The sequence below is a fragment of the Sander vitreus genome, chromosome 22 (assembly GCF_031162955.1).
Source record: "Sander vitreus isolate 19-12246 chromosome 22, sanVit1, whole genome shotgun sequence".
In the NCBI taxonomy this organism is placed as follows: Eukaryota; Metazoa; Chordata; class Actinopteri; order Perciformes; family Percidae; genus Sander; species Sander vitreus.
Window position 1 is genome coordinate 8785809 of NC_135876.1, and position 22690 is coordinate 8808498.

The window sequence follows — 22690 nt, forward strand, 5'->3', positions numbered from 1 at the left end:
GTTGCATTCATCCAACAATTATTGTAACGATTGGAAAATCTGCAAATCTTCCCGCAGGGATCTGTTTCACATGTGTCTTCCATTCTTTCTGCAGTAGCACTGGTTCTTGGGCTGGCCTCTGATTCTAGAGTGCTACTATCTTGGTCATGGGGATCAGCAGGTAATAGTGTGGTCTCCTCATCTCCGCCACTTTCTCCTGGTTCAGTTAGGTATACATCAGTGGAACCAGCAGATAATGAGCTGGTCTCTTCATCTCCACCACTGTCTTTTTCTTCAGGTACATACAGATTAGTTGTAGTAACATAAAATGAGCTGGTCTCTTCATCTCCGCCACTGTCTTTTTCTTCAGGTACATACAGATTAGTTGTAGTAACATAAAATGAGCTGGTCTCTTCATCTCCGCCACTGTCTTTTTCTTCAGGTACATACAGATCAGTGGTACTAACATATAATGAGCTGGTCTCTTCATCTATGCCCCTCTCTTTTTCTTCAGGTACATACAGATCAGTGGTACTAACATATAATGAGCTGGTCTCTTCATCTCCGCCCACTCTCTTTTTCTTCAGGTAGATACAGATCAGTGGTACTAACATATAATGAGCTGGTCTCTTCATCTCCGCCACTGTCTCCATGTCCAGGTAGATATAGATCAGTGGTACTAACATATAATGAGCTGGTCTCTTCATCTCTGCCACTGTCTCCATGTCCAGGTAGATAAAGGTCAGTGGAGCCAGCAGATAATTGGGTGGTTTCCTCATATCCACCACTCTCTTCTTGTTCTAAGTATGGCTCCAGAAGTCTTCTAACAGTTTTAGTGACTAAAGTACCCACAATGAAACCCAGAATTAGTATGGGCATTATGCTGTGAGAATTTGTCTAAATCTCAGTGGAGAAAATAAAAATCTGCTCTGCTTTCTGTGTGATCGTACAGATTATATAGGCTACAGTAATTGTGCAAGAAAAATTGAAAACCCTTTTTGGTCAGCGGCAATACCGGCCTATTTGAAGTTTCTAAGTATTGTTTGAAAAAAAAATGCAGATCAACTTCCTCCTTGAGGGACAATAAAGCTCTCTCTACGCTCAGAACTGAACTCTGAATTGATCACTGAGTTGAAACTGATCTTAGATAGAACGATTGATCTTACGCCTTTGATACGTCACATTGGAATCAATAGCCCCGCCCACAACTAGTCAACCGCGCTTTCGTCGTCATATGAAGCTCTGGAATGGAGCGGAACTTTCTTTTTCGTCATAATGACATTTTCGAACTGCAGCCTGAATTGGTTCGCATGTTTCTGTAGAATGTAAATACAATTAAATAGCGTTTGCAACAAAACATTTCTGTGATCAAAATGCGTGTATAAGCTTCGTTTTGAACCAGGGGACAGGGGGATTTTTTTTTATTTACTCACTTGTTTAAATTGTATTACGTCTTAAAGTAGCGTATTGTTAACATCTACACGTGATAAGGTACTTTGGTTTGGTATAACAACCTACATTATTAATTCAGCCAAGTATCCTGTATCAGACATTCAAAGAAACTTAAAAGATATTCAGCGACAAATGGTGATTTTAGTTGTGGATATAGAGCTCCTGCCTCGACAGACATGCTATGTATCCTTTGTATTTTACAAAAAGAGTAAAGAATACATAAATAATATCTAAATGATACCGAATTACGTCTTTATTGATTGAGTTTTTATTTACACTCATCTTTATGAATAATTTAAAAAAAAAATCTGTCTTGTGATTTCATGTTGTTGACATTTTGTGTATTGGCTGCTCCTAAAAAAGTAATAGAGTTGAAGATAAATGACGACAGGAAAAGACATGATACAAAGATACAGTGGAAATCTAATTATCCATCAAACTAAGTTGTACTCGTGAGTAAAAGTAATTTGTAAAATCGGAAGTAGGCTACAACAGAAAGGCAAATGATCAGAAGTTTTAGCATGCTTAACGTCTGCACTGAGCTAGAGACGATCTGTAGAGTTGATGGTTGAGATCTGTGCGTTTATAATCACGAGTATACACTACCATCCAGTGGTCGGATTACGCAACTACGCCCCTGTCCAGTTTTTATTTTGAATGTTTCAACCGGAAATATTACTACCGTATGTTACTGTGTCTGGCTTGATGCTAGAGTGTAGTTGTAATGACTCACTGTGACCACGATTTACTTTTTTTTAATTTACTTTTTCTTTTTTTTTACTTTTTGTTCCTTTACAGTACATTTTCTTTTCATGTAAGCTTTTTATTACTTGATTGATATTATTTTATGAATGTCAATTCATCTAAAGAATTGTTGTAATTTGTTTAATTTTTTTATTTGCTCAGTAGTTTATATTATTAAAAAAAAAAAAACTTGAAAGCGGATCTTGAACGAACAAACATGCAAGCATGCTACTTTTAGGTATGGCTTGCTAGTTAAACTAAAACTGTCTGTGCCAGAGTGATAGAGAAAACAAGCTCACTAGTACTCGCTAGCACTCTGTATCAGTCATCAGAAATATGAAATCATGAATCATCAGCGCCCTCCGGTGGTCAAAGTGAAGAACTACAATTGATGAAATTCGTCAAGCTAGCGTCAATGCAGACATGACTGTACTTCTGGTGATTATTTGCCAAACTGCCGAACTAACGAATTATCATAAATTGTTAATGTTAATTGTTTTCTAGTCAGTAGTCACAATTAGATACACTGGCCTACACTACACATTATTCAGTGTATTAATGGTCAGTGTATATTTCACTCCAAGGCAGAACCAATAACATAATAACATCATATAGAATACAACTTTTTTTCATGTAAAAAAAAATGTAAAAAGCGGTATGGGGAGATACAATATCGTGCTTCGTTTTCCGGTGAACACTTCAAAATAAAACTTTCCAACTAAGCAGTAAAATAAACATCAAGTGGAGAGGGCATTGTAAACTCATTATCACACTCAAGACAACCATCAAGCCCAAGCGTCAACGCAGAAATAATAGTGACCTTCTTTATCGATCAACAATGAGACGTCCAGCAGTTTGTTCTTCCAAATTAGAAAGAGGTGTAGATATAGTATAGTAGATAGATACAGTCATGTGAAAAAATTAGGACACCCATGCTAAAGTTGACTAAAAAGAGGAATAAAATAGGAATAAAAAAAATCATCTTTTGGAAATTGATCTAATGCCTTAATTTAAAAAATGCAAAAAATTTGCATTGAGAGATGATTTTATGGAAAGGTATGATAAAGGGGATGTGATGATGTGGGGGGGCTATTTGAATTCCAAAGGCCAAGGGAACTTTATCAGGATGCATAGTATCCTGGATCCATGAAATAACTGGCCTTTAAAAATAAAAATCTGTCTGCCTCTATGGGAATTTAACATAGGGGTGTACTTACTTATGCCCCCTGTATTTTAAGGAAGAACATTTATTTATTTATGATACATTATTCATTCAAAAAGAAAATTGGTGTCCTTAAAAATTGGATTTTTCCTCATTTTTTTTAATTAAGGCATTAAGATCAATTTGCAAAAGATGATTATTTTTTATTCCTCTTTTTAGTCAACTTTAGCATGGGTGTCCTAATTTTTTCACATGACTGTAGCTAGTTAGGTAGCTAGCCACTGTCATAGACGTCCATGGGATGTCATTATCAGGGCTTTTATTTTGAAGAAAATGTATCCTGTCCTAATTCTGATTTGCTTGACGATTTTAATGAATGGCTGTGCTGTGCTCTGGCGTGTCTGTGTTGTTTAGCTAGTTCAGAGTTCTTTCTCTGATTGTGTACTTATGATAGAAAGTAATGTGGCTAATGTGAAGCTAATGTTAGCTTAGATCCGTGCTGCAGTTAAGTTATGTCTTCCGATAGCACCGCTGCTGGAGGCATTCAAGGGCTTCTCCTGAAACTTCACGAATCACTTTCGTGTGAAGACACCCGAGCTGCAGCTTTGACATGTCACGATATTGTCGGTGACTTGGGACAGGAGTGCATGCTAACACCAACCGAAAATGAACTTGGTAAGATAATGAAGTCCGTCAAGTGACGTTAACTCCTCTCAATATCTCATAGGGACGCGTTGAATCCGCGCCAAACTCCATTAACAATCTGGCAATTTAATGTGAATGGTGCTTCTGTTGTTGACAAGCGTTAAACACCTTGTAGCATAAGGTGACCTGGGGATTTTTAGAAGCTACTTATCAATTCGTCATGCAGAAATCATTTCATATTTCGTTCTTTTTTATTTCATTAGTTTTGCCTGTATCAGTTCAGGGTCTTCCGCCAAAACGAGGTATGTAGTAGGCGGTAACGCTCAGTCTGAACACAATATTAAATGTGTTTTGTTTTTTACAATAAGCAAATCTTCCAAGAGGCTAACGTTAATGCCACAACTTCATTGGAAATCTGCATTAATAAACTAGTCATTAACCAAGCATTAAGTGTTTCAGTATTAAAATACTTCAGTGGATCTGCAACAGAGGGTTCAGAAGTCTGCAGGGTGTTGTACCGACCACAGATTCCCTCCATGACACCCTGTTCCTCAGGGGGATTCACTCTGTAGTTTCATATCAAACATAGCATATGGTCATATTGTCACATTACAAGCACGACCTATGAGCCTTGTCATCTCTCTTTCTGGGCTCCACTCAGCATCCTGGCACCTAAGTGGTGGAAACATCTTCTCCCATCTTCTCTTTTATTTTTTATTTTATTTATTTTTTTACAGTTTGTGCTTCTCCCTCAGAACTACAGAGTCACTCCCTGTTTATGCATGAATGTTCAAAAAACCAACTCTTCCAAATCCCTCTCCTGCCCTCCACCCAACTTCGCTCCAACTACAGTGATTGTCTTCCCAATCTCTAGATTATAGTTTTAGGTCCATATAACGTTGATCAACACATTTTCTCTGAAGTTATAGCACATTAGTAACACAGGTGGCGTTTAGTCTTGGAAGGCAGTAGCAAAGGGTCAATGATAGAGGCTTTAAAATTGCACGGATGTATTCATTTTTAAAGGTGCCCTGCCACACCTATTTCATTACTTTGTGGTAATGTCTGAAGTTCTACCATGGACTCTGTAACATTTTTTGTGGGAAAAAAAATGCCTTGGTTCGCTTGTTTCAAGCCATTCTAGCGTGTTATAGAAAGCCTGCAGGAAGACTTTGTGCCAGTTCCCATTAATATTCCACGAGCTAAGCTGCTTGACTCTGATTGGCTAACAGCTAGCTAATGAGAACCTGGCTATCGGTATACTTTACCCAGCGCAACTGGGCGAGCTCATGAATAGTAATGAGCTCAGACAACATGACGTCAGACTGACCAGCTTTTGTAATTGGCCTGATTTCTCCGCTTGTTTCTTTTCAGTGGTTAGAGCTGACAGGAGGTAGCAGTTCATTTTCACATTCACGACATAACACAAACACATGTGGACCTAACAAAGAAAAAACAAACAAAAAAAATGCAACTAAAAACGGTTTTGTGTAGCAGGGCACCTTTTAATACTTGCGATACACATACTGTAAGTAGCATGCAAAAACAAATACTACCGTTTTCTTCTGATTCCATCTTTGCATCTCCATCTTAAAGCTTTGCAGACATCCTTACTGTTCTCAAAAGACTATGGACTGCTCAGCTTCCTCAGGAAGTCCCTGGCATCAGATGAGGTAGGTATCAAGGAACATCTGGTGAACAATAATGTAGTACACTCAAAAGTTCTTATTCTGACAGAACCATCTGATTTCCAGTTTCGGGACACCCGAGTTGAGATCTTGGGTTTTTTGGAGAAGTTCTTGGACAAGGTCTCGCCAAGAGTCAAAGGTTGGGAGAAGACTTATGCTGTTGACATAAGAGTAAGTTCTCCATTTAGAACCACTTTAAATGTTGTTTTATTTTTTGGGAGTCTGGGTTTAAATGTAATTCCACAAATGAATTGTTTTGTTCATTCTCTCCACTTATTTTTTTGTGCAGCACACATGCATGGCTGTGTATACAAAGGAAAAAGTAGCCAAGTGTAGGACTGCAGTGCTGGAGCTCCTTATTAAGGTTGGTTTCTCTTGGCATCTGGTATATTTTCTTTAACAAAGGCCGAGTGTATGCCTTCTAGTCTCGCTTTGCCAGACCTTCCTCCACAGCGCCGCGGAGGCGGGTCTGGCTGCTCCACACAGCATTCCGGGATGGGAGAAAAACATGCTCTGGTTTATTGGCATTTCTTTAAACCAATCACAATCGTCACGGGCGGCGCTATGCATGATCTGGTGGAATTTCCGGCAGCACCGGAGCAATCCCGGAAGTGGAACGTCGTGGATATAGACTAACTGCATCCAGACCTGAAAGAAGAGATCCACTGTTGACATATACAAATATAGACTTAAAAAGTAGTGGCTTGTATATGCTGTTTAGACCTTGTTCTTGTTAAATACTCTCCACAGGTTCTCCAAAAAACAAAGGCGTCCAGTGTGGCTGCAGACCTTCAAATCTGTGAAATATTCAACAGATATTACAGCGAGCTCTGTCAGAAGAGCAAACTACCAGATTCTGGTGAGTCTTCCTGTGATGCCTGAAACCGTGATGAGAACGACTTTAGACAGGCAATGGATATGTAAACGACACAAACATTTTGTCTAATCTTTGTAATAGTCCTCGGTAAAATCTACGAGTTGCTGGGAGTTCTTGCAGAGGTTCACCCCAGCGAGATGGTCAGCAACTCTGACAAACTCTACAGAGCATATCTAGGAGAGCTAAAAGAACAGGTATGTTTACAGAGGATGTGGTATTGCTATAGAGAAAAATGAAGAGAAAAACGTCATTCGTTGTATAGGCGATGTTTGGGTAAAATCATATACAGTTATTGTGGAGGCAGAGTTTCTCTGATTCTGTGACAACACGGCCGGTTAAATGTGTGTGTATTCAGACGTGGCTATTAAACGTTTTGTTTTAGATGACCTCTTTAACAAAGGAACCCAAACTCTTTGTTGTCGCTGGATGTTTGAGAGGAATCACTGCTCTAATGGTCAACTTCACTAAAACCATGGAAGAAGGTGGGATTTTGTGTGTGTGTGTGTGTGTGTGTGTGTGTGTGTGTGTGTGTGTGTGTGTGTCTCCATGTTTTTGCTATATCCATTTATTTCACATATACGACAAAAACAAATCTAAATGCTGTTTCTATGATTAGTGCATGATTAGTGTGTGTCTCTGTCTTGCAGACCCAGTAACATCTAAGGACATTTTTCAGTATACCCTGAAGGCAATCACCTCCCAGGTAAACGCCATTGTCTTAACTATCTAACAAATATTTACAGGTGGAGTACCCTGCATGGCAAGGGGAGTGTACAAGTCATGTGTAGAGCTGCGTATCAAACCGCAGTACTTTTTTAGGTACCAACTGAAATATGTTGGTCGTAAGGAGTCATTCAGACTGTTGTTATGTTCTTCTTAGTAGCATATGTTAACATATTGACCTTTATTTTTGTGCATAATGTGTCATGGCACACTGGACTGCAGCACGGTGGCTCTGTGGTTAGCACTTCTGCCTCAAAGCAAGTAGGCACTGCAGAGTTCGATCCCCAGTCCGTTCCGTCAGTTCTTTGTGGAGTTTGCATGTTCTCCCCGTTTTTGCGTGTGTTTCCTCCGGGTGCACCGGTTTCCTCCCAACATAAAGACATGCATACTAGGTAACTAGAACAGCAGTTAAAAATGAGCCGTCTGGCTAACACTGACGCATTTACAGAAATGTTGATTAACGTGCATTGTCCTAATCAAATAAGTAATTTAAAAAACAATGTTTTGTGATTGCCTTTTACATTAAATGTGATGCTATGTAACATGACTCCTTGCGTTCCCATTTTGTGTTGTAGGTGGACATGAGCCGCTATGCTGTCACATTTGGTAAGGCCTGCTATTTCGATAGCAACTTCAAGATAAAACTCCTTGAGAACGATTACCTCTTTGACTCTGTTTCTTAAACAGCTGGGCTCCGATTGTTTGCCAGACATGCATCCCAGTTCAGCAGCTGCCTTATGGACCACTACAGAGCTTTGTTTGAGGTCATGTCCAAGCTCTGTGGACACATCAACGCTGAGATGAAGAAGACAAGTTACTATGCACTCGAGGCCTTCCTCAAACAGGTAAACACTTCAAGGCTTTTTCCACACAGGGACAGAAAATGTGTGAGACAGCTTAGCACCATGATGAAATTAAAACTGCTTTTGATACACCACTCTTTTTTTTTTTTTTTTTATCATTTTAAGGTTGCAATGCTGGTGGCAGATAATATTGAGGAGCACAAAAGCAAGTTGAAGTTCTTCATGCATAAGTTCTGCGGCATCATTAAGACCATGGACTCGACATACAAGGAACTGTCCATTGCCATACGAGGATATGGATTCTTTGCAGGCGTAGGTTTAATTGCCTTGTTTGCTTTAAATACAGCCGTAAAAGCCAAAACTTCTGGGACGATACATTTCTGCACATGCACTTCAGATTTGCTTGTAGCTTGTTACTAATACTCTGTATTTCCGTTGCACCACGTTTGGTTTCCTGTGTAATCCATTAGACCATCTTACGATGAATCTGTTGTTGTCCGTGTACAATCTAGACTTGTTAATACATATACATCTTTATTTATTTTTATGTAGCCATGCAAGAAAGTTTGCCCGCAAGACGTGGACTTGATGTACACAGAGCTGATTCAGCGCTGTAAGCAGATGTACCTGACTGAGTCTGATGGGGAGGACGAAAGCTTCTACCAGCTGCCTAGCTTCCTGGACTCTATAGCGAGTGTCCTGATTCACCTGGACAAGGTAACAGACTCAGAAAATCAGCATGACAAGTAGAGCCTGACCGATATATCGCCTGGCCGATATTATCGGCCGATATTAGGCATTTTCCAAACTATTGGTATCGGCATTTATAATGGCCGATAAATGAATATTTAAAAAATAAAATAAAAAACGAAAACAAAACCCCCTTCAACCATGTTATGAGTGTTGCCGTTGCATAGTTTGTCCACCAGAGGGCGCTCTACAATGTCCCATTAAGAGTCATATCTTAAGTTTGTATTTTTTTATTTTATTTATCAGAACTTTAATATATTTTGATGTTCCTCTCTTCTGCTGTGACAATAAAACATACAAGTTTATTTTTAAACTGCATTATCATATTATTTTAGTGAGGACTCATAACTACAAATAACTAATGTTAGGGAAATATGTTTTTTTTGTAATTTTATTACGCGTTTCTGGATTTTATTTTATATATATCATCGGATTTCACCAAATATTTGTATAGATATCGGCCTAAAAAATCCTTTATCAGTTGGGCTCTAATGACAAGCCCCATAGATTTTCAACTGTATCTGTATGTGCCTATATACACCATTTTATCCTACAGTAGCAAGAAAGACAAATTTTGTCAAAGTCAAATTTGAACTGGTGCTTTGTGTCCATGGTGTCAGATTCCAGAGGTGTACACACCACTGCTGGAGCGTCTCCTGGTGGTGCAGATCGACAGCTTCCCCCAGTACAGCGAGAGAATGCAGACTGCTTGCTGCAGGTCCATCCTAAAGGTGCTGGTGGCCGTGGCCTCTAAAGGACCGGTGCTGTGGAGTTTTATCAGCTCTGTGGGTACGTCCACCTCATCATGAGCACATGCTACCTAAAGAACGTCATGATGTTTTGAAACGAAAACGCTGCCCTTTATCAGATACTGTTTGGGAAGATGGTGTAGATGGTTTAATTTAATGTGTATTAACCAGTTTACTTTGTTGTTTTCATTGATTCAAGAATTGATTCAGTACAAAAATAAGAGAACAGACTGTAATAGTATACATGTGTATATATAGCGTCTCAGAACTGTGCACCTTACCCCCCTTTCCTTTTGCACTACTCGTTTTATTCCATGTTGTTACATTTGTCTTACATACATGTCGACACTGGAAAAGGAGTAGCTTCAGTCTCATTGTACATGGGTATAATGACAATAAAAGGCATTCTATTCTGTTCTTATATACAGTAGAAACGGAAATTGTTATCAAAATCATATTTTTACAGCATGCTGCTTTTGGATGACTGTTATCTGTGACGTGATTGCACATCACATCCGCTAAAGCATTCACTTTTGCTTCTTTTTTCAGTGCACCAGGGCTTGATTCGTGTCTGCTCCAAACCCATCATGCTGTCTGAGGTCAGGCACATGTTTTCAGATGTTGTCATGATTGACTTTACTCAGCTGAATGTTTTATTTGCTGTCAAATAAATTATCCTTGATTCATTTTTTTTTTTTTTTTTTTTTTTTTAACTGCACTGAGAAATATGCCTTTTTGTTCTTTTCTTTTTTTTTCAGGACAAAGATGAGTCTTCCCAAGTTCGTACTGGAAAGTGGAAAGTTCCATCTAGTCAGAACTATCTTGCCCTGTTCAAAAGCCTACTGGACTGTGATCTGCTGAAGGTACTGTCAAATTTGAGAAATTGAAAATTAGCTTTCAGCAGGTTTGTTTGGTACAGCCTGTTTTATATTCCACGTTACATAACATTTAGCCCCTGAGCATCTCTTTTGAAGACAGTAGTTGGGACTAGTACAACTGTACTACTGTAAAACTGTTTTGAATGTTTGTGGCTACTTTCAGGGTCTTGCATTTTGAATTACAAATATTTAGGTACATTTCATTTGATTTCGGTGTTACATTTGTGTCGTCCTCCGCAGGATTCAGGATTTCTGGATGGAGCTTTTGAAAGTCAGAACCCTGCTCTCATATCTTTGAGCCGCCTGCTTTATGACGAGTTGGTGAAATCGATTCTGCGAGTTGTGGAAAAATTGGACTTGTCTGTGCACAAAGTGACAACGGGAGAGGAGGTGACATCCTGCACATAATCTGATTTAGCTTTTTTACAAGATATGTGGATATTGTTTCAGTCATTATGATTATGTCCCAGACACCTCTCTTTTTTTTTCTTTTTTTTAAGATTAAGAACATTCTTTTCGATGGCATGAAACATCCTGAATGAATGTCAAAGCTATTGTATACTTGCTATTGGCAGTATCAGTTTCAACATTATTCAGTTGTTCTTCAAAAGCCTTTCTGTCCCTTGATCCCTAACCCATGCCTTCTTGTCTGGCAGGCTCCGGATGATGCGGCCCATGTCCTCCCCTCCTCCGACCCCACAGCTCATCTGTTGCCCAATAAGATTAAAGATTTCACTGCCTTCATCAACCTGGTGGACTTCTGCAGGTGATGGAGACAGCACACGTGGGAGATCAGTCTACCAGATGTTATAATGGTCTTAAAAAGTGTCAAATTCAACTCAGTGAAACCTGCAGGCTCCTGATATCACCTTTTTAAATTGAACATACTCTGTTTTCTCGCACATTGATAGTTCATTTTAAGCATGTGAGATGTGAAGTCTCAGGTAAAAACTGTTGTCTCTTTTTTTGCAGCGAGTTGTTGCTGAATAAACACGTGGAGTATTTTCAGTCCTGGATGTATCACTTAAGCCATGAACTTATCCTCCACTCCATACGAAACCCACTTGTCAGCGGCTTTTACAAGCTGCTCTCTGTCACCATGAAAATTGCCAAGAGAATTAAGTACTACCAGGTAATATTTCCACTAGTACAAAGCATTATCTGTCATCCCATTTATTGTTTTTGCAATCGCACAGAACTCTATGTCGGGGCACTTGAAATATAATCTGGGCACTCTACCAATGGATCTCGTTGGATGAATATCAAACTGTGTTTTCCACCTGATCTTACTTATTAAATACAGCTCAGCTTTTTTTTTATTGCATACTTAGAACACTTAATAAAAGGAATACTGTATTAAGGCGGTGGGTATGAGACCAGGTGGACAAAAAGAATGAATGTTCTGTAAGCTCAGTATAGGATGAAAGCAGAGTTGAACATTATGGTTGTACAAACTCAGATTTGTATTACTTGTATGTATTCAACGTGGGTGGCATTCCTACTTTTTTCTGTTTTTGAACAGGGAGTTGGCCCGAGATGCTCTACATCCACCCAGAGTGACACAGTGAAAAGTGCTTGTTTTGCACTCTTCTCTAAGTTTGGAAAAGAGGTAGCTTCTCTTTACAATATTCCCATATTGTAATATGTTTTTTATATATATATATATACTGTTATAAATTAAAATGGAGCATTACTGAGGAACTTAATATGTAGGGCATGTAAGTGACATGCGGTTTCTCACTAGGTGTGTGTGAGAATGAAGCAGTACAAAGATGAGCTGCTGGCCTCCTGCTTGACGTTTGTCCTCTCGCTGCACCACAGCATCGTGGCTCTGGACATCAAGGCCTACTGTCCTGCTCTGGAGGTGGGATCCTTTCATTTGTGTCATTGTGTTTTTGAGAACTAGATAAGGACGGATGAACACATCTCAAAACAAAAAGATCAAATGTAGATGTACAGTAGGGGGTTTAGTGCGGTTATTCACAACCAAGGGTAGTGGAAACAATTGTAGAGTCGCTCATGTAATATGAGAAAATAATATGCCCATATACCATGCTGCAATTTAGGGGGCTTTCACACCTGCCTCATTTAATTGAACAGTTGAATCGCACTAGAGTTCGTGTTCCCCCTTGGTGCGGTTTGTTTGGGCAGGTGTGACGCAGCAATCACACTCGGATGCGCACCAAAAATGGAGCAAACCACTCGTCTCGGCACGCTTTCAGTCAGATTCTGGAGCGGTTGGTTTGTGGCGACAACGTGATCCGACCTCGAACCACCCAACTATGTGTACTTCACAAGTCTGAACTATAGGTGTGGAAACGCCCTAAGAGTGTGTAAAAAAATCTGGTAATTAAAAAAAACATCTGGCACCACCTACAGCCTGTAGTGCCATTTGCAAAAATCCACCGCTCCCTGTTCAGATGCACCAATCAGGGCCAGGGGGGGGGTGTCTAACTGCGTGTCAAGTCACTGCTCAGGCACACGCATTCATTCTCCCTTGTGGGGGGAGGGGCTTAGGAGACCGTTTTGGGCTTTAGCAGAAAAAGGGGGAGGGACTGAGATGTTGTCAATGTTCAAATTTTTTGGCTAAATCCTGGATCTTCACAATCACACATTAACATCTATTCAAGTGAACACATTTGGAACATGACGGGTGCTGAAGAAGGAGGGGGGACTTGAGTTCATCTGACAGGTCTGTGTGTGTGTGTGTGTGTGCGTGTGCATGTGTGCATGTGTGTGTGTGTGTGTGTGTGTGTGTGTGTGTGTGTGTACAGGCGGCTCTGAAGTTGGGTCTGAGCCATGTTCCTTTGGCCGATGTAGCCCTAGATGCCCTGGAGGACTGGTCCTCCAACATTCCTCTGGAGATTATGCAGCAATGCTACACAAACATCCTTCCTCTTCTGGATGGATACCTGAAAACCGCCTCCAGCAACAGTAAGCCCATAATCTTATCAGGGGGAGGTCAAGCATTTCCAATTGGTTACATTTGAGATCATTTCTGTTAAGTAAGTCAAGATAATCCATATGAGCCAAATATACAAAAAAAAAAAGTCTAATTCAGATGTTGTTGTCTTCAGACAAAGAGGACAGCAACTGGGAGGTGATGTCTTCTGTGTCTTCAAGAAATACAGACAGAGGATACAGCCGAGTGATGACGAGGCTCCTGAAACAGTCGAACCAGCTCACCATGGTACTGGATGGGAAAGTGGGAAGAGTATTTATTTATTTCAGTATTGTTGTGAAGTATCTCTCTCTGCAGTGGTCGGTGTTGTAATTATATATTAGGGCTGTCAAAATGAAGGCGATAATAAGCAAATTCCTTTTAACGCCACTAATGTTTTTAAGCGCTATTAATGCACACTGGTTCTGTGATTTGGGCCCTGGCCCGCTCTGTAGTTTGTAGTTTGATGAAGCAATGCAGCAGTAACTTTGTGAACAGCGTTGGCAACTTTCTCGCTAGATTTATCGACTCTTCAGCATGCAACTTTATTAATATTTTATAAGCGACTAGCGACAAGTTTAGCAGGTTATTCAGACCATCAGGCGACATATATTCAAATCAATTTCTGTTGTTATTCATTCCCATCGGACGTCTCTCCCCCTCTGTCCTCTTATGTGTCCAGAGTTTCCCCTCTGTGGCCTCTCACTACCCCCACAAATCAGAGTAATATGTGCATTAATCATCAACCTTTAGCTGCAGTTATTGTATAGCAGCAGGTACTTTTCATTTCAGTCCACAGAATAGTGGTTCACTGCATTAGTACATCATACAAATAAATGAATCAATGCAAATACAGAAGGAGGAGAACGTGCTGTGTCTGATGTGTGCAGGACTTTACATGCCCCCAAAATGACTGAGGGGTTCCTGTGTGAGTTGTTTAATTTCTAATTTAATTTCTTATAAAGCTGAATTTCTTCAGGACCAATGCCTGTTGTTGTACAGCACATACATTGAATATATATATCACATATATTATATTTGATATGAGGGCAATTGCTTCATATTCCTGAGAAGTCCTGTCTTAGAGTTACTGATTACCTCTATGTGAATGCAGGAAGATGCTCCTCTTGTCACGGTGAGGCTCAGGGTGGTGAAGTTGCTCGGCCACCTGGGAGGAAAGCTGAACAGGAACCTCGTAACTGGTGAGGATTTCCATAACCAGCCCGCCGTCTCGTTCAATTTAACACGGACATTGTGGGTATTTGGGCCGTGCTCCGTGAGTGACGGTTTGAGAACACTTGACACATGACTGTAAACAGAGAAATTAGCTGTGTTTGTTGATCATAAGCTTCTTATTTTCACATTTAGTGGTCTCATCAGAGGAAACAATGAAGAAATTTGTCGCCTGGGATTCTGAGAAAAGGCTCAGCTTCGCAGTGCCGTTCGCCGATATGAAGCCAGTCATCTACCTCGACCCTTTTCTGCCTCACATCAGTGAACTGGCTCTGTCCACAAGTGACAGACAAACCAAAGTATGTCCTCTAACATCGACGAGTTGCCACTGTCAGTGGCAGTCAAACTGATTTGAATGCAAACTTAGATATTTAAATAAAAAGAAAAACCAACTTATTCGAATCCACTTTCTCTTGTGATGCAGGTAGCAGCTTGTGAGCTTCTCCACAGCTTGGTGGTCTACATGGTTGGAAAGAGTGCTCAGATGGTTGAGGGGGAGAATAGGTTGCCGCCTATGTACAAGCTGCACAAGAGGTTGTTTCCTGTGCTACTGCGTCTGGCCTGCGATGTGGATCAGGTATGTGCGCTCCAACAAGATAGACACCTCAAGCAAAATTCCCATAAAAATATCCTTGGATATCATGGAATTTGGAGAGATTGTATTCCAGACAGGGAGAGAAGTATGGTAATTATCTCTCTGAAGAAATCTGAGATTATTTGGGAGTTTTACAGATACTTGATGGGAGTTTACGGATGTAGTTACCATCTCGTTTAGATCATTTATTTTATTATATGGTAGTATTCAACTAAACTGTCAAGGGAGCTGTATTCCTTTACCCTTTTTACAAAATAATGACTAACAAAACCAGGAATAGGAATATTTGTCGTCCATTAGGTAAACATACATTTAAAAAAAGTAACAACTAGCAGTGGCAATGGCAATGTTTTCCCTAAGTTTTTGGAGTACTTGGGTGCACGTATTTGACAGGGGTTTAGGGGTCCTCCCTCAAGAAAATGTTATGTTTTTCAGTAAAAACAAAATACAATTTCACATCATTTTGGACCATTATTATTATTATTATCATGTCTGTGTCTAAAATGTTGGAAAAGCTAAAGCAGATAATAAATAAATAACACACAAAAAGCTCAAAGACAAAACTTGGTAAAGAAGTCCACTGGGGTCCCATTACGATCATTAGCTCTGAGAAAAGTCATTTAGTTAGTTTTGATGCTCACATTGATTTTACATTCGTTCGGCTTATGCGGTGCCCAAAACGGCTTGTAAAGTCTCATAATGGAAGGAAAAACTCTGTAATTGTGAGTACTTTTTAGTGTTGCCGTTATGGTTTTGGTAGGGGCCATTTATGATTGGAATGTCAGAATTAAACAATTTTAAGTATTAAAAACTGAACAAAATGTTGAGTGCACTTGTTGTCTTAGCTGCTAAAATTACAAATGTTACAAATTGCATCTTTCATGTCTCATGTACAGTGCACCAGCCTCCAGTTGGTTAATTTTCAGTTTTATAATAACTCCTTGCCTATGTATTGTTATCAGCCTGAGTCAGCGTGGCTCACAAGCAAGTGAGGGAACACACTGAGCCTGGTTCTTACAGAGGGACGGACGGTATTTGATAATGATTTTTTTTTTTTACCAGGTGACCAGACAGCTCTTTGAGCCGCTGGTTATGCAGCTAATTCACTGGTTCACCAACAACAAGAAGTTTGAGAGCCAAGATACAGTTGCTGTTCTGGAGGCCATTATGGTAAGTGTTGATATTCTATGGAGGGCTTTATAGACCAAACGTTCAAACAAGACTTGAGATCATGCATCAGTAAATGCTACTCAAACATTTTCTCAATGGGATTCTAGATGTCACTTTGTTTCCTTTCTGACATTTGAAGCACATACATTGATGTTTTTTGTTTGTTTTTTCTCGCCAGGATGGTGTGGTTGACCCAATGGATAGCACTCTTAGAGACTTCTGTGGCCGCTGCATTGAAGAGTTTGTCAAATGGTCAATCAAACAAACCACCCCCAAGCAACAAGAGAAGAGCCCTACTAACATGAAGTCCTTGTTTAAGCGTATCTACAGCTTGGCTCTCCACCCCAATGGATTCAAAAGGCTTGGTGCGGCCTTAGCATTTAATAGCATCTACAGACAATTCAGGTACGATACTTTTGTCTCTGTTTTGACACTTTTATTTTGTCTCCGTGGAGCCCCAGGTTAAAATGGGTTTATATTACCACATTGTTGGACAGTTGTACTGTATTTGCTCCATGCTGTCGACTATTTGTCCCTGCAGGGAGGAAGGGGCCTTGGTGGAGCAGTTTATCTTTGAAGTTCTCGTCATATTTGTCGAAAGCCTGGCTCTTGCACACTCAGATGAGAGATCTATGGGTAATTGTTTTTCCACTTTAGCTTTCAGACAGGAAACTCAGATTTGTTTATCATTATCAAATAATATTCAGTTTGTTACCCTTATTCCGAAAAAGACAATATTCCGACTAAGCTGTTGGCTTAGTAATTTTCCACTAATATTCCCTATAGCGTTGCAGCCATGTAAAAATAGGATTTTTTTCAAAGTTTTCCACCGCAGACGGACTGGTTCAACCGTGCAAACACAGCCTCCCTCTTTCATTCCTTCAACCACCTTCTTGAAAACGTTGGCGTTGTGATGTTTGCCCATATCCAGCAACCTGTTGATACCCAAGTCTTTCATAATAATTAGAAGTAGGTGTGTTTCCCCTTCCCAACGGAGATGTGGGCTTTTCTTTTGGGCATGCATCTCTACACCAGACTGTCAGCTGCTAGTTGGTTTATGTACAACAACCACAGAAACACACAGAGCTGACAGTAAGCCAAAAACGTCCGTAAACTGTCACAAACTGTGGGTTATAAACCCAGATTTATGATTTTCCGAAAGCGCTGTATACATGTCCAAAGAATGCTTCTAAAGCCCGAATAATACTGGCAAAATCCCACGTCTTAAAGCTTTGGTGTGTATTAATGAACGTCCGTTACATTCAAGCCATTGCCAAATGAGTTGCTACAAAGTTAATTAAAACTATCAGCTCCACACAACTCTCTGTATTTCTCAGTATGACTATGTTCAGAAGATTGTGGCGTCCGGCGACTTTCGTGCACAGAAACTCGCAGAAAGGTGAAGATAATGACCTCTTCTGAAGAGTCCCTCATCTCTTTATTTAATCCTCTGTGTCCTCCTTGGCTACTAGCAACTGCGTGGGGGGAGGGGTGGGGGTGGTGCGCGATCACGGAAGGCTGCATCATGTGGACGCGCCGACAGTTTTTGTTGTCATTACTTAGAATTCCACATAAACTACACACTATAGCTTTAACGGAACATTTTAAATTGAATTATCAAAAAAGGTATGAAGCTGTTTCTTGCCACTCTTCCATCCTCAGGTACATTGCAGCAGTGTTGCAGTGCCATTGATCATCTGAAAAGAATCATCAATCATAAGGCCGCCAGTCTCAATCAGTACAGTGCAAAGACACGCATCCCAAGGTTGGTACTCTGTGGACATGGGTATCATTTGGAATTTCTTAAGCTACAACACTTCCCTTTACTTTACCTTAGTGAATCTAACTTCACAAAATTACAAGATATAGTTGCTTTAAAATGGAATTCATCAGCTGAGCTAAATTGTGTATATTAAGCATTACATTTCATAAATACATACTGTATAAGTAAGTGTCCACTGTCCTTTTTTTGTACAAGAGGCTGAATTGCATTAATGTTTATGCAATGATGAGACATTCTAAATTATGTGTATACATAAATGTCAAATGTTCCATCATTATCTTTTTTCCTTTCTCTCTTTTTCCAGGGGCTTTCCACCTGACGGGAAGCTGTGTCTCTCTGATGTGGTTTTATGGCTTCTGGAACAATCTGGCAGACCTCAGACCGAGTGTCGCCACAAATGCATGAAACTCTTCTATGAGTTCATACCTCTCCTCCCAGGTGAGCATCCAAGGTTGGCCTTGATCAAATGAACAAGTAAAAACAACAGATTCAATTCATTTAAAAAGAAAAGAAAATAATGCTATCCTTTCATAATTCAATTTACATTACATGCATTTGACCGCAGTCATGCATTATTTTGTGTTTAATTTATAAGTCATACATGTGAATACATTCTCTGATGTGTGTGACCGGACTTAGGAAAGAGGTCTCCGCCTCAGTGGGTAGATGGCATGCTGAAGGATCATGGCATAGGCTTTCTGATCTCACGGTTTGAGGGCGGGGGTCTCCTCTCTCAGCCCACTCTCAGGGACCTGACGGGTCCTTTCAGTGTCAGAGGCACCCTGCAGTGGATGGACCTGCTGCTGGCTGCCCTGGACTGCTACAACACCTTCATCCACTTACACATAATCAAGCCTCATCACATGCTTAGTAAGTCATCAGAAAATCCCTCTCTCTGACATTTTTATTTTTATTTTTTTAATACTTTATTTACACAGAAAAACTTATAAAAGTACTACCATTCAAACAATGGTAGCATGGCAATGTAATGGCTCGACATAGAGCAGAGACCATTACAAACAAAAACAACAATAAATAAATTAAATTACAGTATTTACATATTAAATTCATTACATAAGGCTTTGATTTTCACAGCTTTACAGTTTGTGCAAAATGTTTTAGTGTCCAGGTAGGATTTAAAATAGGAAATGAAGACAGTAAAGTTTGCAAATTTGCTGGTGTGTGTATATGGAATTTGACCAATAAAAGGATGAGATCAGTGACATACAATTTTTTGACAGGAATTAAATGATCAGACCTACCAAATAAAATGCATACTAATAATACTCTCTGACATCATCTGCTCAACATACACAAGTATACTGTATGCGTTGAATGTATTTTTAATAACACAATGTGTTGGCCCTCCAGTGATTGTAATAAATACAGTTTTTTTTCCCCCCTCCTTTATTGTCAAGGCTCCAAAGAGGATTCACGCTTTCTGAAAGCAGTACACTTCTTTTTGACTGAGCTGGCAACTCACGAACTGGCAGCAGCAGAGAGCTGTTTCTCTCTCGGCAAGAAGACCTCTCACTTCAGCCCAAGAGAGGTGGACCAGTACAACTTCAGCAAATGCACCATCATCGTTCGCCTGCTGGAGTTTACCACCATGATTCTCGTCGAAGGAGACAAGGAGTTTTGGAAGGTATCGCTGAATTTAAGACCCTCTGACATTAAGAAAGCCATGATTCTTCTTTTTTTCTGCTCACTATTTCCTTCATTTATTCACAGCTTCTGGAACAAGACATCTTTGTCTCAGATTTGTTTAAGCTGACGGCACTGGTGGTGTGTGAGCCGTCCTCTGTAGGTTTCAACATGGCAGATGTGGAGGTAATGAAGAACCTACCAGAAGTGTGTGTTCCCTTACTAAAGGCGCTGCTGGCCTCACCTTACCGCACCCGTCTTGAAAGCAGTTTGCGGACAAAAATCTCACGCAAAAGGTATGTACATGTATATAATTTTTGACTACTCTCATTTTAAGCTCACTGTTACAAGAAAAGCCACATGCAATGTTTTTGTTATTGTGCAATATATGCAGTAATACTAAAAAGACAGCACAATTCGACATAAATAAACAAACTTTAAAATGTAAAACATTTATTACAAAAACTGCAGATCAATGAAGTTGAGTCTGTAAAATTATAATATAATTATAATAAATCGATTGATCCAAGGAAATAATAGTTACACCTCTAGTGAACTATCACCTTCAGGTCAGTCCCACCATCGGTAAGCAAACTCTTATCCACCGCTGCCATCTGCGTGAGAAGAGGATGGTAAAGAAAATACAAACTTAATTGAGCTAACTGAGACCTGAATAGACAACTCGCCAAGTGGATAGCCATAAATGTAGTTGTGGAAAAAAATAGATGGCATATTGATTCTAGCAGATTGTAACAAATACGCTCTCGTTGAGGCACAGCCTCTGATTTCATTCTCTGAAACCAAAATGATTGTGATAATAGTACAGTTATCAACAACAGTAATCATATTATTTTTTTCTTCCCCTAATTCTATAATGATGTCTCTAGTGTGGAGGAGTTGTGTGCTGTAGACCTCTACCATTCCAGCACCCTGAGCCGCCATGACCAAATGGAAATGGTTCTGTCTTCCTGTAAGCAGATCCACAAAGCCGACTTCCTCAGCTCCATTCTGCACAGCCAGGTATTCACTAAGCTTTATATTTGCAGCACCATTTTTCATTTGCCCCGATGTGCCATGCTATTCAGTTTTCATAATCATTAAACATTCAAAACATATTGAAAATGAACTAAAAGTAAAATTACCTTATGTACTGGTGACTTTGGTATACATATTCTCCAATAAAGTAGCAGCCACATTTGTGTATTTGTGCTTCTCGTCGTGTTAAAGGATGCCACCTATGCCACATCCCTTGGGTCCCGACTTCTAATGACAGTTTATAAAGGTATAGCCCCCGGTGAGGACAGGAAGGCACTTCCATCCTTGGACATAAATACCAAGAGTCTAGCAGATGGCCTGCTTCAGCTAGCCTTCTCTCTAAGTCAACAGGTCAGTGCTACCTCTCTTTGGATTAGATTTGTTAAAATCTGATGACATTGAATCTACCCACGGTGAGTAATTATAGCTGCAGACAACTGACTACAGCAAAAAGAAGTTAGGATGAAATTAAGAATGTAGCCAAATGAATAGTGGATGTATTAGTATGCATTAGGGCTGCAACTAACGATAATTTTCATTGTCGATTAATCTGTCGATTATTTTCTCGATTAATCGATTGGTTGTTTGGTCTATAAAATGTCAGAAAATAGTGAAAATGTCATTCAGTGTTTCCCAAACCACAAGATGACGTCCTCAAATGTCTTGCTTTGTCCACAACTCAAAGATATTCAGTTTACCGTCACAGAGGAGAGAAGAAACTGGAAACATATTTAAGAAGCTGGAATCAGAGAATTTTTACTTTTTTCTCAAACCAATGATCGATTATCAAAATAGTTGGCGACTAATGTAATAGTTGACACAACTAATTTAATAATCTTTGCAGCTCTAGTATGCATAGTTTGTAAAAAAAAAAGAATTTAATAAGTGTTTCTCACAGCGTGCTGCCCCCTGTTGTATATTGCTGTGTCTCTGCAGAGTGAGCAGCTGGTGGACTTGTTGTTGAACACCATCATGCTTTCTGTGCCAATATCTGGAAGTCACAGCCATAACTTCCTGAGCTTCTCGCACGGCGAGTACTTCTACAGCCTCTTCCAGTCGACCATCAACACTGAGCTGCTGAGAAGTCTGGACACCACAGTTCCCCGCCTCATGAAAGCGTCCTCTCAAAATCCCAGCATGGTAGCGCTTTCTCCTCTCTTTTTTTTTTTTCTCCCCACAATTTTGAATTAGTTTCAGAAAATGTTTTTGTGCCAACACTTTTGCATCCTAGTCATGTGCCTGTAAAGGAAAACAATGTTGTGTGTGAGGCAGGCTTTGCTGTCTGAATTTTTCGCCAGGTGAGTGCGTTGCTGAATGGCATGTTGGACCACAGCTTTAGACAGCGCTCTGTGAGGAAGACTCAGGGGAAACGGCTGGTGGAAGAGGTGCTAAGAAGATGGAATAGTCTGCAATCGTGGTGGGAAGGACACTCCTCAACTCCAGAGAGCAAAACTGCCACTCTTCTGCTGCTCTCCAAGCTCCTCCAGGTATTATAAAGCTGGATTTACTGCTGCATGTCCCCTTGCAAAACAAAACTAGGAACTGTAACTGCCAGGTTTGTAAATAAGTGCATACATTAACACCCCTAAGTTATAATAATCATCGTCATTTATGTGCCCAGTCCAGGGATAAAACAGTACAATGCAGTACAATACAAGCTTACCCATTTTTCTGTTTAATATTTCCTCTAATGTTAAAGCTTTAGTGCGTAACTTCTTTATATTAATGAACGGCCGTTGACAAATTAGTTGCTACAAAGCTAATTAAGACTATCAGCTCCACACAACTCTCTCTGTATTTCTCAGTATGGCTATGTTCAGAAGATTGTGGCGTCCGACA

At 40.0% G+C, this 22690-nt stretch overlaps 1 protein-coding gene across 2 annotated transcripts in view; it reads left to right on the forward strand.

Moving 5' to 3' along the window:
- The first annotated feature begins 3714 nt into the window (after positions 1 to 3714).
- The window catches only part of prkdc (protein kinase, DNA-activated, catalytic subunit), a 52512-nt gene continuing 33536 nt past the window's right edge, over positions 3715 to 22690 (forward strand). The window contains exons 1-37 of one of the 2 annotated variants that reach the window (XM_078280279.1): positions 3715 to 4012; positions 5579 to 5655; positions 5737 to 5841; positions 5960 to 6034; positions 6421 to 6529; positions 6629 to 6741; positions 6930 to 7029; positions 7195 to 7250; positions 7846 to 7876; positions 7958 to 8115; positions 8239 to 8385; positions 8626 to 8790; positions 9444 to 9612; positions 10122 to 10171; positions 10331 to 10435; positions 10691 to 10840; positions 11107 to 11216; positions 11423 to 11582; positions 11973 to 12059; positions 12195 to 12314; positions 13225 to 13384; positions 13528 to 13640; positions 14506 to 14593; positions 14760 to 14923; positions 15049 to 15201; positions 16282 to 16389; positions 16568 to 16794; positions 16931 to 17025; positions 18052 to 18154; positions 18477 to 18610; positions 18812 to 19042; positions 19591 to 19817; positions 19904 to 20112; positions 20704 to 20836; positions 21044 to 21202; positions 21788 to 21991; positions 22150 to 22338. In XM_078280279.1, coding sequence (XP_078136405.1) covers positions 3850 to 4012; positions 5579 to 5655; positions 5737 to 5841; positions 5960 to 6034; positions 6421 to 6529; positions 6629 to 6741; positions 6930 to 7029; positions 7195 to 7250; positions 7846 to 7876; positions 7958 to 8115; positions 8239 to 8385; positions 8626 to 8790; positions 9444 to 9612; positions 10122 to 10171; positions 10331 to 10435; positions 10691 to 10840; positions 11107 to 11216; positions 11423 to 11582; positions 11973 to 12059; positions 12195 to 12314; positions 13225 to 13384; positions 13528 to 13640; positions 14506 to 14593; positions 14760 to 14923; positions 15049 to 15201; positions 16282 to 16389; positions 16568 to 16794; positions 16931 to 17025; positions 18052 to 18154; positions 18477 to 18610; positions 18812 to 19042; positions 19591 to 19817; positions 19904 to 20112; positions 20704 to 20836; positions 21044 to 21202; positions 21788 to 21991; positions 22150 to 22338 — 4947 coding nt within the window. In that variant the 5' untranslated portion in view covers positions 3715 to 3849. Of the gene's footprint in view, positions 4013 to 5578; positions 5656 to 5736; positions 5842 to 5959; positions 6035 to 6420; positions 6530 to 6628; positions 6742 to 6929; positions 7030 to 7194; positions 7251 to 7845; positions 7877 to 7957; positions 8116 to 8238; positions 8386 to 8625; positions 8791 to 9443; positions 9613 to 10121; positions 10172 to 10330; positions 10436 to 10690; positions 10841 to 11106; positions 11217 to 11422; positions 11583 to 11972; positions 12060 to 12194; positions 12315 to 13224; positions 13385 to 13527; positions 13641 to 14505; positions 14594 to 14759; positions 14924 to 15048; positions 15202 to 16281; positions 16390 to 16567; positions 16795 to 16930; positions 17026 to 18051; positions 18155 to 18476; positions 18611 to 18811; positions 19043 to 19590; positions 19818 to 19903; positions 20113 to 20703; positions 20837 to 21043; positions 21203 to 21787; positions 21992 to 22149; positions 22339 to 22690 lie in introns of those variants that run through there. The other variant, XM_078280280.1, reaches the window with a different exon arrangement.